Source organism: Triturus cristatus, chromosome 11 (assembly GCF_964204655.1).
Source record: "Triturus cristatus chromosome 11, aTriCri1.1, whole genome shotgun sequence".
Taxonomy (NCBI): domain Eukaryota; kingdom Metazoa; phylum Chordata; class Amphibia; order Caudata; family Salamandridae; genus Triturus; species Triturus cristatus.
Window position 1 is genome coordinate 520,909,987 of NC_140594.1, and position 12,230 is coordinate 520,922,216.

The following is a 12,230-nucleotide window of genomic DNA, read 5'->3' on the forward strand; positions in this document are numbered from 1 at the left end:
GTCTTAAGATATGTAGCTCTTGAGGAACCTATTTATGGTCTTTGTTCAATGTGTGACAAAACATTTTGGAATATTTAAGTAATTGTATAAATTAATCCAGGCGCAGTTGAATTGTATATATAAAATTGGGACTGATGCTTTTGATAAATCATTAAGACATAGGGCCAAATTTTGACCCAGATTGATACACCCCCAGCCCACTGCTGCAACAGTTGGATACATGTCGCCATTACCATGGGCCTGGCGATGTGTCAGTGGTGCAGTCATGGCGGCAGCATGCTGTGGCTCTCGGAAAGAGTCTGCAGCCAATATCGGTCATGCTGCAATGCCCCCTAATACTAAGGGGCACTGATTCCCTGCAGCATGGTCTGTAGGAGAAACAGTGCACGCAACAGTGCCGATGGCAGGGAGGCAAACACAGCTGCCACCAGTAGCATGTCTCAAGAACACACTTGTCCTGGAGACATGTTTGCACCCCAAAACCTGCCTTTCAGTTGACCTTTTTATAGTGGTGTCTCCGTTATGACAAGGTCGGCGGAAAGGCAGGTCATGATCAGCCTGGTGGTGGAAATGCCGGGAACACCTCTATGGGCTGTCGCTGACACTGCTGCCGTGGTAGCAGACATAATGGCGGTGGTGCCATGCTCATGATATCGCGGTCGGACCGCCAGGGTAGCGGGTGGTAAGACTGCCAAAATGCGACAGTGCTTCAAAGACCGACAGGGTCATAATCAGGCTCATAGTGATAAGTTGAGCAAAACACCACTGTGGGCCTGATTCACAAATGGCATCTGCACTTGCAGAGTTTCCGCCCCAAGTGCGGAGACTCTCCCACAACTACGGGGCCTCCACCATGAGTGCAGAAGCCCTTTGTAAATCAGGCCCTGTATGTTTTGATAGGAATTTGGACTTTTCACTTGACAAAGGCTTTTGTAACTGAAATACATCGTCCTTTGTATCACTAATAAATATTGAATATCAAATTTGCTACAGTGGAGTGTCATTTTACATTTATTCTTCACACACACACACACGTGTGCGTGTGTGTGTGTATATATATATATTCAAGATTGACCAAGGCTTTTGTAAAGCCGAAACGCGTCTCTTCTTCTACCTCATGGGTTGAGGGTGTCCTGAATGAATAAACTGATGCCGTACCCTAACAGCCTTGTGTCCGTGCCTACTTCGATGATATATATATATACAATATCTTAGTCAAGAAAAGAAAACAATTTGCTCTAAAACGTATCGATCAAATATTTAAAAATATTACAGCCCTTGAATATCATTTTTGTAAAGAAGTCAGACAATATTCAATATTTAGCTCACTTTGTATAGTCAGGATAGTTCTTATGCAAAGAATGTAAATCCTTAAATTTTTAATTCTTGCATCATAAAATATTTGGCAGTTATATATTACATATCTTAGGTATCTGGCACACATCACTGGGGACCCCCCGGCTCCCACCGACCACGCATGCAATCTGGGAGTCATCCTCGACTCGAAACTCACCATGACCAAACAAGTCAACGCAGTCTCCTCCACCTGCTTCAACACCCTCCGCATGCTCCACAAGATCTACAGATGGATCCCGACAAACACAAGGAAACAGTCACCCAGGCCCTAGTCAGCAGCAGACTCGACTACGGAAACGCCCTCTACGCCGGAGCACCGCCCAAACTCATCAACAGACTGCAGGGAATCCAGAACGCCTGATCCTTGACGTCCCGCGCCACGACCACATCACCCCCCACCTGAGGAAGCTGCACTGGCTCCCCGTCGACAGGAGAATCTCCTTCAAGCTCCTGATCCACTCACACAAGGCACTCCACAAGACTGGACCAGCCTATCTCAACAATCGACTCCTTCTACGCACCCAACAGGAAACTCCGCTCTGCTGACCACGCCCTGGCCACGGTCCCGCGCATCTGTAGAACAACTTCTGGAGGCAGATCCTTCTCTCGCCACGCCGCCAGGACTTGGAACACCCTCCCCCTCTACCTACGACAAATCGAAGACCTGCTGACCTTCAGGAGACAACTCAAGACCTGGCTCTTCGACCAATAGCAGCAGAACCCCCCCCCCCCCTCGCCCCCCCCCAGCACCTTGAAACCCTCACAGGTATGTAGTGAGCTTTACAAATTACTTGATTGATTAATTGATTGATTATCTGCATTCATTTCAGCCACATAAGCACACCTTTCTACTTTGAGGCAATGTTTTATAAATACCTCTGATGTATGGGGTAACCAAGATACCTAGCCTTGGTTTTAAATACTTATGGAGCTGTTCACAGCGGTAACTTACACTTGTGAGTAAGTTACACATGTACGTTTATTCATACACTTTTGAGTAACATTACAAAATGTTGGATATTTACTATTTACAAGTGCAAAGTTACTCAAAAGTGTAGACTTACACATCTCCACCCCTGAAAGAAGGGGTGTCGCCAAATTTACCAGTGTGAGTTACAAATGCCAAAAAAGTGTAGTAGTACAATAGTACGTCTAGCACCATACATGGATGACCACAGTTAGTGCAACACCTTCCAATATAAAATTAAGGCAGCAAGGACTTAGAATAGATAATGTTATACTAAATTAATCTATTTTGACTTCATAAATATATATCAAATTAAGTTAATGTTACCAAATGTAAAATAAAATTAAACAGCAAATACTATTTTGTGGTAAAATATTTTTTATAACGTTTTTGTTGATTTAAAAATTAATGTGCATTTAATTTAAAAAAATGTATATTTTAATTAATTCTACACATAAGGGTTAGTAAATCATTTACTTTAAGTTTTAAGTAGTTCTTTAAAAAACTTTAGTATGTATATGAGTTATATGTTTAATTCAAAAGAAAGTTAATAGCACTATAGCATTTTGTGTGATGTTCTACCCTTTAAATAAATATAACATCAATTTACCTGAATATTTGTACAAATTATTTTCAACTTTATAATACATTTTCCAGATTTGCTTATACTTTACCATAGGGAGATCTCCATCCCAGTGATGGAGATCTCCTTACTGTAAGGTATAGAGCAAATGTTTTTATTGCACTTGGAAAAATGTGTAAAAATATTGTTATGCTAAAAATTAATGTAAACATAAAAAAGCTGCATCACTTTTAGCTTAATTTTCATTTAAAACGTAAGGATTAAATATATTTAATTAAATCACATATTTTTCTGAAGTTACAATTAAAAACAAATTTCACCTAAAACCAAAACATATATTTTGTGATGTGTATTAAACATTATTAAAAAGTAATTTTATTTAATACACATTAATGTCACATTATATTTTAAATTGAAAAAAGCTAAATTAATATTTCAGGGTAAATAATACTGTTTTATTATTATATTTAGTGTGGATATATTTTTATATTGTAAATAATTTAATTAAACATTATTTCCTGTAGAGTGTTTTTTCGAGTACCTAGATAAAGTATTTTCTATGAGAGGTTGTTGCAGTAGCAGTTTCTAGCCATGTGTATTGCTGGACCTACACCAATACTGGACAGGAGTATATGTTCTATTGTTTTGGGCCCTTGTTGACCTAACTTTAAAAGAGCAGTTTGTAAATAGCAACGGGCTTACTATTCTAAGGAAGGGTGCATGTCCATCCCGAAACCCCTCCTCCCTAAATCCCTCCTATTCAGTAGTGTGTATGCCTCTTTCTCAGGCCACTCTCCAGGTCCCCCCATATTTACTACAAAGGCCCCAATTAAGATGTCGGACCGACCTGAGTCAGTCCGACATTGTTTGGGAACTGGGACCGAATGACCTCCTGTCGTCGGTCCCAACCCAGCAATTAGGATGCTACCAAACAGTGTTTGGTAGCATTCCATTCTTCACAATGGGAGCATGCATTCCGACCGGAATGCATGCTCTCATTGTAAAGAGCTGAGGTGCAGTTAATCTTTGTACCCTGTGGCAGGCACCTCAAGATACCTGCCACCGGGTGCAGGGAACAACAGTGGGGCACCATAGGTGCCCCCTAAGCCACTATCCAGAGGCCTTGCACCCATGGGGGTCCTGTGGCCCTGTTGGGAGACCCAAAGGTCGGATTCCCACAACCTTTGTGTCGGAAAGGCCAGCATAGAAAGAATGTGGGATTCTGCCATCGTAATCCCTCAGGGTAAAGAGCCGACCGAGGGATCACTAGAGGCTTTTCTAATGGCAGGCTCTCCGAGCACATCGGAAGCCATTCGGAAAGCCTGTTTGGATTCCTTTACGACTGACCACATCATAATCGGTCAGTTGGAAAGGAATCCGAACGGGACCTTTCGATGCGTTCGTAACGGCTCCAATTGACAGTTGGAGCCGTTCCCAACTGCATCGAAATCGGCCAATAAGTAGTAAACTTACATGTGTGAGGATCCCATCATAGAAAAGTGAACAGGGGTAGAGGTCGAGATTTACTCTTGCAGGTTTGTGGTTTGCATTTTGTAGTAAATAAGAAGTACTACTGTACTGCTACTTTACGTACTGCAATATGCAGCTTCTGAAATAGGCCCCTTACTCCTTGTTGTGTAAGTATAGGTGTTAGCATATATTAATGTGATGTTTTGTTCGGAAGTACTGTCCTGTGGAATCTGACATATCTAGATGCTGACAACTGGATCCCTACACCTCCTCAGTAATAAACTATAACCAAGTAAGAAAAATTTGTATCATACCGCGTGTCCTTGGCATTTGCTTGAGCAATTCGCTGATCTGTAAATGCGTTCCATATCTACACATTGGCCCCTGATACAAATCTAGATTGGAAATTAAAGGAAAATATATAGACTTAAGATACAATTACTACAAAAAGCACATCATCAAATCGAAACATTCCATTGAAAAATCATTAACACCATTCCTTGTCACGTTGTCATTAAAGAAGTCCACTCATTTGAGTCAGGCACATTGTTTGCTTTGCACACTTTAGTTTTAAAGTAAACTCTTCCCATTCGAATGGTATCATGGGTAGGACCACTTATTATCCCTGCCTCCTGTGGCAGAGTCTGTTATTCCTGTATATGACGTGAGGAAGTATTTCATACAATAAACTAGTTTACTTTAGGAGATTTGGTAAATATTTGTCTTTTTGTATTATTTGTCACCTATCCATCGGTCGGCAGCTACTGAGCTGCCTGTCAAGTTTTTTTTAGAGGTGAGAGCACTAAACAACTGGGGTTGGTATTACACTCCCTAGCTTTCTATCATAGCTGTGCATGCGTGCCTCCAACAGGCAACCTCCCTTAGCAAGAAATAGCATGTGATTGGCAGGCTGTCTTGGCTTAAGTCATGGTCATTAGCTATCTATTGCAGAGTGTTGTTGGTTCCATCGCCGGTTGCAATTGTATGCATTATGTCATTTATTAAGTCACATCACAGATGATGATCTAAAAGTGTGGGATATAATGCTTCAGTTCATGGGTATAGTGCTTGACTAACTGCCCCTACTAACAGTCACCTTAATTAAAAGCCTATACGGTCTAACAATGTCTGTACTGTGAATATTATTAATACAATATGGTATGACTAAACTCGTGTTTTGGTGTTATGGTTCTACAATAATTATATAAGCATGACCCAGTAGATCCACTGCAGTGCTTTCTCAAGTACAGGTATAGGTCAATTTACCAATTCTGGATTAAAGGAACGGACAGGCTATGTATAGTTTAGGCATCTTCCGAAGTGTACTTGGAGACAATGCTTATTGTGCACCTAGCAATGCCGGAGACCATCAGGCATATGTATTTAGGGCTTAAGCCCTTATTAACGATGGACAACCGTACTTGTGGTGGCAGTCCGACCAGTGTCGTATTATGATTGGAGTGGTCGGACCCCCACAAGACCGCTAGGTCGACTTGGATCAAGGATCCCCCTGTGCTGGCAGTCTAGAAAAGCACGGTAATATGCAGGCGGTGAGGGAGCCAGCACCGCTGAGCATATTACGAGTTGCCTTTCTACCGCCCTTTTCATGTCAGCGAGCCTGCCATGAAAAGGGTGGCAGAGAGGCAACAAAGAGTCCAGAGTCCTGGGGGTGCATGCATGGGGCCACATGTTGTGCCCCCCTTTAACTTCACCACTGTTCCTGCATGGTGTGGCATGCAAGCCACACCATGCAGGAATGTGCAGTCAGCGCTCTCAAGGCGTTGGTATGCATATTCGGCTCTCCAATGATCCTAACATGCCACCACCATGAAACTGGACCCACACTGACCACCGCTATGCTTTACAATCGTAATCTGGCAGGCAGGTGTACTGTGACCTTGGCAGTCCTCCTGTGCGTGCGGCGGTGGCTGGCCAACTGGAGGACTGCTAAAGTTGTAATAAGGCTCTTCTTGTTTTTTTTGTCAGTTCTGGCAACCTTTCACAATAAACGTGCGCACACAAATACATTATGTTATTTTTAAAGGCTTTATTTGATGCTCATTATAGTGCTGAATACTTGAAAGATAATGCCTGCAAAAATCACTAAAATTGTAGCAATACCATAAGCCGAGCATGTAAATATTTTGAACATCTATAGTATAATATATACGGTGCATAATCCCTACATACCTAATCGCTAAGCATTAACAGTACTGCCCTAATGAGTGTCAGTATTTCAGCAGAATCATCACACATTTACACCTGTACTACAATTATGTTTGTCCAATTTGCAAGCCAGTCTGTACTCGACAAAATGTTATGCAACAAACAGCAAAGATAGCCTTTGGTGGCTCAACTCAGCGTTCTCTTCTTCTCCTAGGAATGTTATCTTGATAGTTTTGTTACAGAGAAGACAGTGGAAAGCTATTACGTACTAGCTAAGTCGTTTAGTTTAAGAAAAATAAACCTCATGATTATAAAGTGAAATTAATTATGTGAGAATTCCATTGTACACTTACATATAAAGTCTGAAGTTAGTATGCATTTTTCTTAAGAACCATCTATTCAAATGAATACTTGAATATATGAACTACTAGCATAGTATCAACACGCAAAATAAATGTAGTCATATTTGTGCACAATAATGAAAATTGATGCATCAGCTACTGCAAATGAATAATGTCTTACGTGGACTACTAAACAAGCAAGCACATGCACAACACAGGGGAGCCTTAAATAACGAAAACTGCAAAGTATATGACACTTGATTTTTTTGTTGTTGAACATAATAAAAATAAGCACCGATGCCTTGCAATTTAAAAGTAGCTTTTGCACAAAATCTCTAGTGATAGTTGGTTGCTATGTTTAGCTACAGGTGTCTAGGTACAACTAAGCATTACCTCCTCGTTATTCATCCTCGCCACATGACTAACAAAGTGAGCTTCAGCTCCACACCAGAACCCTCCAAAGCAAAAGTTAGCCTCCCATGCCTCCCATCCCTTCCCAATATGGCCGACCCATACACTCCATGACCACTATAAGAGGTGGGCCGGCCCAACCCCAAAACCTTGCCCGCCTTTTCCTGCCTACTTTTAGGGGCGTCTGTTTCTTTCACTTGTGGTCTCCAGTGGGCTGCTGCTGGCTTCTGTGCTTGTGTTCCTGCGTTGTTGCTGCTCATGGAGCGTGGGAACGTCCCTGTGGGGGAGGACCCGCCCTCCCAGGTTTCTCCTGAGTCGATCATCCTTCAGTCCATTCAGGGCATGATTCAAGCTGCGGTGACGGCTGCTTTTGCGCAGCGCTCTGGTGGGCAGGGTCCCTCTTCTCCTAAGCGTCCTCGCTTGGACCCCGCTTCGGTTTCAGATGAGAAAGGGGAGGAGGATCTCCGGGAGCGCTATGTCCAAGGTCAAGAGTTGCAGGATGTTCTCCTGCACATCAAGCAGAACTTGGCTTTTCCTGCTCCAGCGGCTGCAGAGCTCTCGGAGGACTTTTTCTTACAATACCAGCGTAAGGAACCTGAGTCTCTGCCTTTTCATTCTTCCATTAAAAAGGTGTTGGAGGGGGAATGGATGGAGATTGACAAGCAGGCCTTCCCGAGGTACCTGTCGAAGCGCTACACCATTCAGGACTTTGCCAAGGATTACCCTCCCTCTGTGAAGGTGGACTCTCTGATGGCGGGGCTTTCCTCGCAGGGTTCCATCTTTTCCGAGGACACCTCTCCCTCGGACCCTGTTGACAGGCGGGTGGAGGCCGCAGCCAAGCATGCTTATTCAGCGGCCATTTTTTCCATTCGTGCCTCTGCCCACCTGTCTTACACTGCAGTCCTTGTTGAAGGATTTCCAGTCCTTGGCAGAGCTGTTGGACCAGGGGGCAGATGTGGTTCCTACTCTGGCGCTTATGGAGCAGCAGACTCGCCTCCTGTCTGACATCTCCTTCGACACCTTGGGGGCCTCGGCTGCTGCTGGTGGCGCTGCTATTCAGGCCCGGCGCCAGATTTGGTTGCGCAACTGGAAGGCTGAGGCTGCCCAGAAGGTTTTGCTGATGAGGATTCCCTTTTCCGGGCCGAAGCTCTTCGGGTCTTCCCTTGAGGACATGGTCAAGAAGTCGGCTGAGGACCGGAAGCTGCTGGCTCCCCTTAGGTCTTCCAGGGCCCGCTTTCCGGGTCCCAAGAGGGCGTTTTCCACCTTGTCCACGCCCAGGGGCGGTGCGCCCTTTCGAGGTAGGGGTCGCGGCCAGGGCGCCCCCTTCTTCTCCAAATACTGGTCTCAGCCTGCTGCTTCCACCTCTGCTCCCAAGTCCTGACTATCTTCTGGCCCTGCCGGGTGGGTTCCCTGTGGGCGGCCGACTCTGCCACCTCCTTCCGGCGTGGGAGTCCTCGGTCTCGGATCTTTGGGTTCTTCGGATCGTGAGGGAGGGTCTCTCTATCTCCTTCAGTTCCCCTCCTCCAGACGCCTTCCACGCTACCCCGCTGCCTTCATCTGCGGTCAAACGGGCGGCCTTGCTCGCTGGCATCCAGGACCTGCTTGTGAAGGGGGCCATCCGGCCTGTTCCTCCATCTCAGAGGGGCTTCGGCGTCTACTCCATCCTGTTCCTGGTAAGGAAGGTGTCAGGGGTTTTTCGGCCTGTCATGGACTTAAAGCGGGTGAATTCCTCACACTAAGTTCAAGATGCTTTCTCTGCAGGAGATTCTGCCGCTGCTGGTCCAGGGGGAGGTGGTGGCCTCTCTGGACCGGTTGCTTACCTCCATGTGCCGGTCCACCTGTCGTCTCAGCCTTTCCTCAGGTTCTGCGTGGGTTCCTGCCACTACCAGTTCCAGGTACTCCCAGTTGGTTTATAGTCTGCCCCGAGGGTGTTCACCAAGGTTCTGGCGCCCTTAGTGGGCATTCTTCACCGGGAGGGGATCAGGGTTTTTCCATACCTGGACGACTGGTTAATTTCTGCTTCTTCCTTTTCGAAGGGGAGGCTACATGTCCAGAGGGTCTGCGAGGTCCTTCCTGCCCACAGTTTCCTGATCAACCTGCGGAAGTCCCACCTAGGACTTGGTCTTCATTGGGGGCCGGATGGACATGCTCCGGGGGAAGGTGTTCTTGCCCCTGGAATGCCGCAACGTCTTGTGGCGGGATCTAGGGGCTCTTCTGGGGTAGGAATCTGCTCCTGTGAGTCTGTGGTTGAGGGTTCAGGGGTTGATGTCTGCCACCATCAATATTCTCCCCTGGGCTCGCCTCCACCTGTACCCCTAGGTCAATCATCTCCTGTTTCTCTGGGACCCCTGCTCCGAGGACTACGAGGTTTAGGTTCGGGTGTCCCCCCAGATCCGGTCCGACCTGGGCTGGTGGCTTGTTGCGTCCCATCTCTTGGAGGGTCTTCCCTTTCTGGTCTCCCCGTCCTGGGTGGTCATGACCGATGCCAGTCACCTTGACTGGGGGGGCGACCTTGGGGTCCTGGTCGGTTCAGGGTCATTGAGGTCCTCTTCGGTCCCACTGCTCCTCCAACTACCGCAAGATGAAGGCGGTCCTGCTAGCTTGCCGGGAATTTGCTCCCTCTCTCCGGGGTCATTATGTTTTGGTTCGGACGGACAACCAGGTGGTCAGGTGTTACATCAACCACCAGGGGGGTAGCCGGGTGCGCTCCCTGTCCCGGGAACTGTTGTCCTGGGTGGAGGGGGCGGTCTTGTCTCTCAGGGCTGTCTATCTCCCGGGGTCGGAGAATGTGGTGGCGGACCTTCTCTGTCGGGTGTTCGCTCTGTTGAGTGCCCTCTCTCTGTTGCTGGCGGTCTTTCGGCATCTGGTGGACCGGTTTGGCCTTCCCCTGGTGGACTTGTTCGCGGAGTTGGACAATGCCCTCCTGCCCTGCTTCTGCGCTCTCCATCCGTGTCCGGGGGTCTGGAGAGTGGATGCTCTGTCTTTCCCGTGGCCTCGGGGTCTCCTTTATGCCTTTCCCCCCTTTCCCTTGATTCCTCAGGTCCTCTGCAAGATCCGTTTGGACCGGGCCCTGGTGCTCTTGGTGGTTCCCGGTTGGGTGCGCCGCTCCTGGTATCCTCTCCTGGGCGAGCTGGTGGTTCGGCCATGTTGGCCGATTCCGAATCTCCCTTTCCCCTTGTTGGGGCCTCCTCTTCCCGTGGCGGTGTTGCGCCGGCTCCATCTGCAGGCTTGGCTGTTGAGCGGGTGACCTTGTTGGCCCAGGGGTGTTCCCCGGTGGTGGTTGCTTTTTTGCAGGGTTCCCAGAGGTCTTCGAACTTGCTGTCCTATTCCCGTCACTGGTCCACCTTTTCCCGTTGGTGGGACCTGCTGGGTTCTGACCCAGTGTCTGTGGACCCCATGAGGGTTCAGGATTTCCTGGCAGAGGGTTTTTCCCTGGGGTTGGCTACCTCCACTCTGACGGCTCAGTGGGCTGCCCTGCGGGTCTTCCGCAGTCCGGACCTGGATCTACTGGATTCCTTGGTGGCTCGCTTGCTGCGGAGCTTTTCTCTGCGGCGGCCTTGGGCTGTGTGCCTGTCCCCTCCTTGGGATCTTCCCTTGGTCCTGCGGGCTCTGCAGGGTCCCCCTTTTGAGCCCCTTTAGTCGGTGGATCCGAAGTTCCTCACCTTCAAGGTGGATTTCTTGGTCGCCATTGTCTCGGCTGGCCACATGGGCGAGCTGGGGTCCTTCCTTCGGTCTCCTCCCTTCTTAAGGTTTTGTCGGACCGGCTGGTCCTGCACCATGATCCCCGCTTTCGGCCTAAGATTCCCTCCCTGGCTAACCGCTCTCGTGAGGTGTCCTTGCCTTCCTTTTCCCCGGCGGTGGGTCTCCCCCTGTCCTTGTTGGATGTCCGTCGTGCGGTGGAGATTTACTTGGCCCGCACCTCCTCTTTTTGTCAGTGTGACAGTTTGTTTGTGACCTTTGGTCCGGTGCGTTCTGGTCACAAACCTTCTGTGTCTACTCTGAGTCGCTGGCTGAAGCAGGCTATCCTGCTGGCGTTTGACTCCCAAGGTTCTGACCTCCCGGGGGTTGTCCGGGGTCATTCCACCCAGAGTGTCTGTGTCTTGGGCCTCTTTTAAGGGTGTGTCCACTGAGGGGATTTGCCGGGCGGCTACGTGGTCTTCTCCCTACATGTTTATGGAACACTACCGGGTGGTCCTGGGGGGCTCTCCTCCTGGGGATTTTGCGGGTCTTGTTCTGAGTGCTGGTTCTGCCATCCCTTGATTTGTCCTTTGTTTGGACTGTGTTTTTATTCTGTGGTTTTCATTACACTATGGATCAAAGTTGTTTTGTTCACCTGTTTCCGCCTTGGTGGTGTTTTCTTGTGTACCATGAAGCCTTTTTGGCTTGGGTATGTGCTTACTTTGTTAGTCAAGTGGCGAGGATGACTAACGAGGAGGTAATGCCCCGATTACTTACCGGTAATCTTCATTACTCCGAGTTAGTCTTCCTCGCCACATGAGTTCCCGTCCCTCCTTCCCGGTCTGGCTATCGGCTTCATGTTTGGCTTGGTAGTTTCAGGCTTTGGGGTTGGGCCGGCCCACCTTTTATAGTGGTCATGGAGTGTATGGGTCGGCCATATTGGGAAGGGATGGGAAGCATGGGAGGCTAACTTTTGCTTTGGAGGGTTCTGGTGTGGAGCTGAAGCTCACTTCGTTAGTCATGTGGCGAGGAAGACTAACTCGGAGTAATGAAGATTACCGGTAAGTAATCGGGGCATTCTCATCCAACAACAGTTTACCATGCGCTTGCACACTGCAACATGTTGACATGTCATTGCTATCAGGTATTCAAGGTAAGTAGCACAATGCAATGTAGCCTTTTTTCTCGATATAGTGAAGAGAACCATCTCAATGTACCTGGTAGCATGCCGGTCCCAAGGACTTTTTCCAGCCAATAC

General features: G+C 47.7%; 1 protein-coding gene across 1 annotated transcript in view; it reads right to left on the reverse strand.

The window, feature by feature from the left end:
• Nucleotides 1-12,230, reverse strand: part of LOC146784506 (zinc metalloproteinase-disintegrin-like VLAIP-B) — a 3,216,124-nt gene that overhangs the window by 225,022 nt on the left and 2,978,872 nt on the right. Inside the window, exon 17 of the mRNA XM_085632968.1 lies at nucleotides 4,691-4,771. Within this exon, the coding sequence (XP_085489094.1) occupies nucleotides 4,691-4,771 (81 nt within the window). The remainder of the gene's footprint in view (nucleotides 1-4,690; nucleotides 4,772-12,230) is intronic.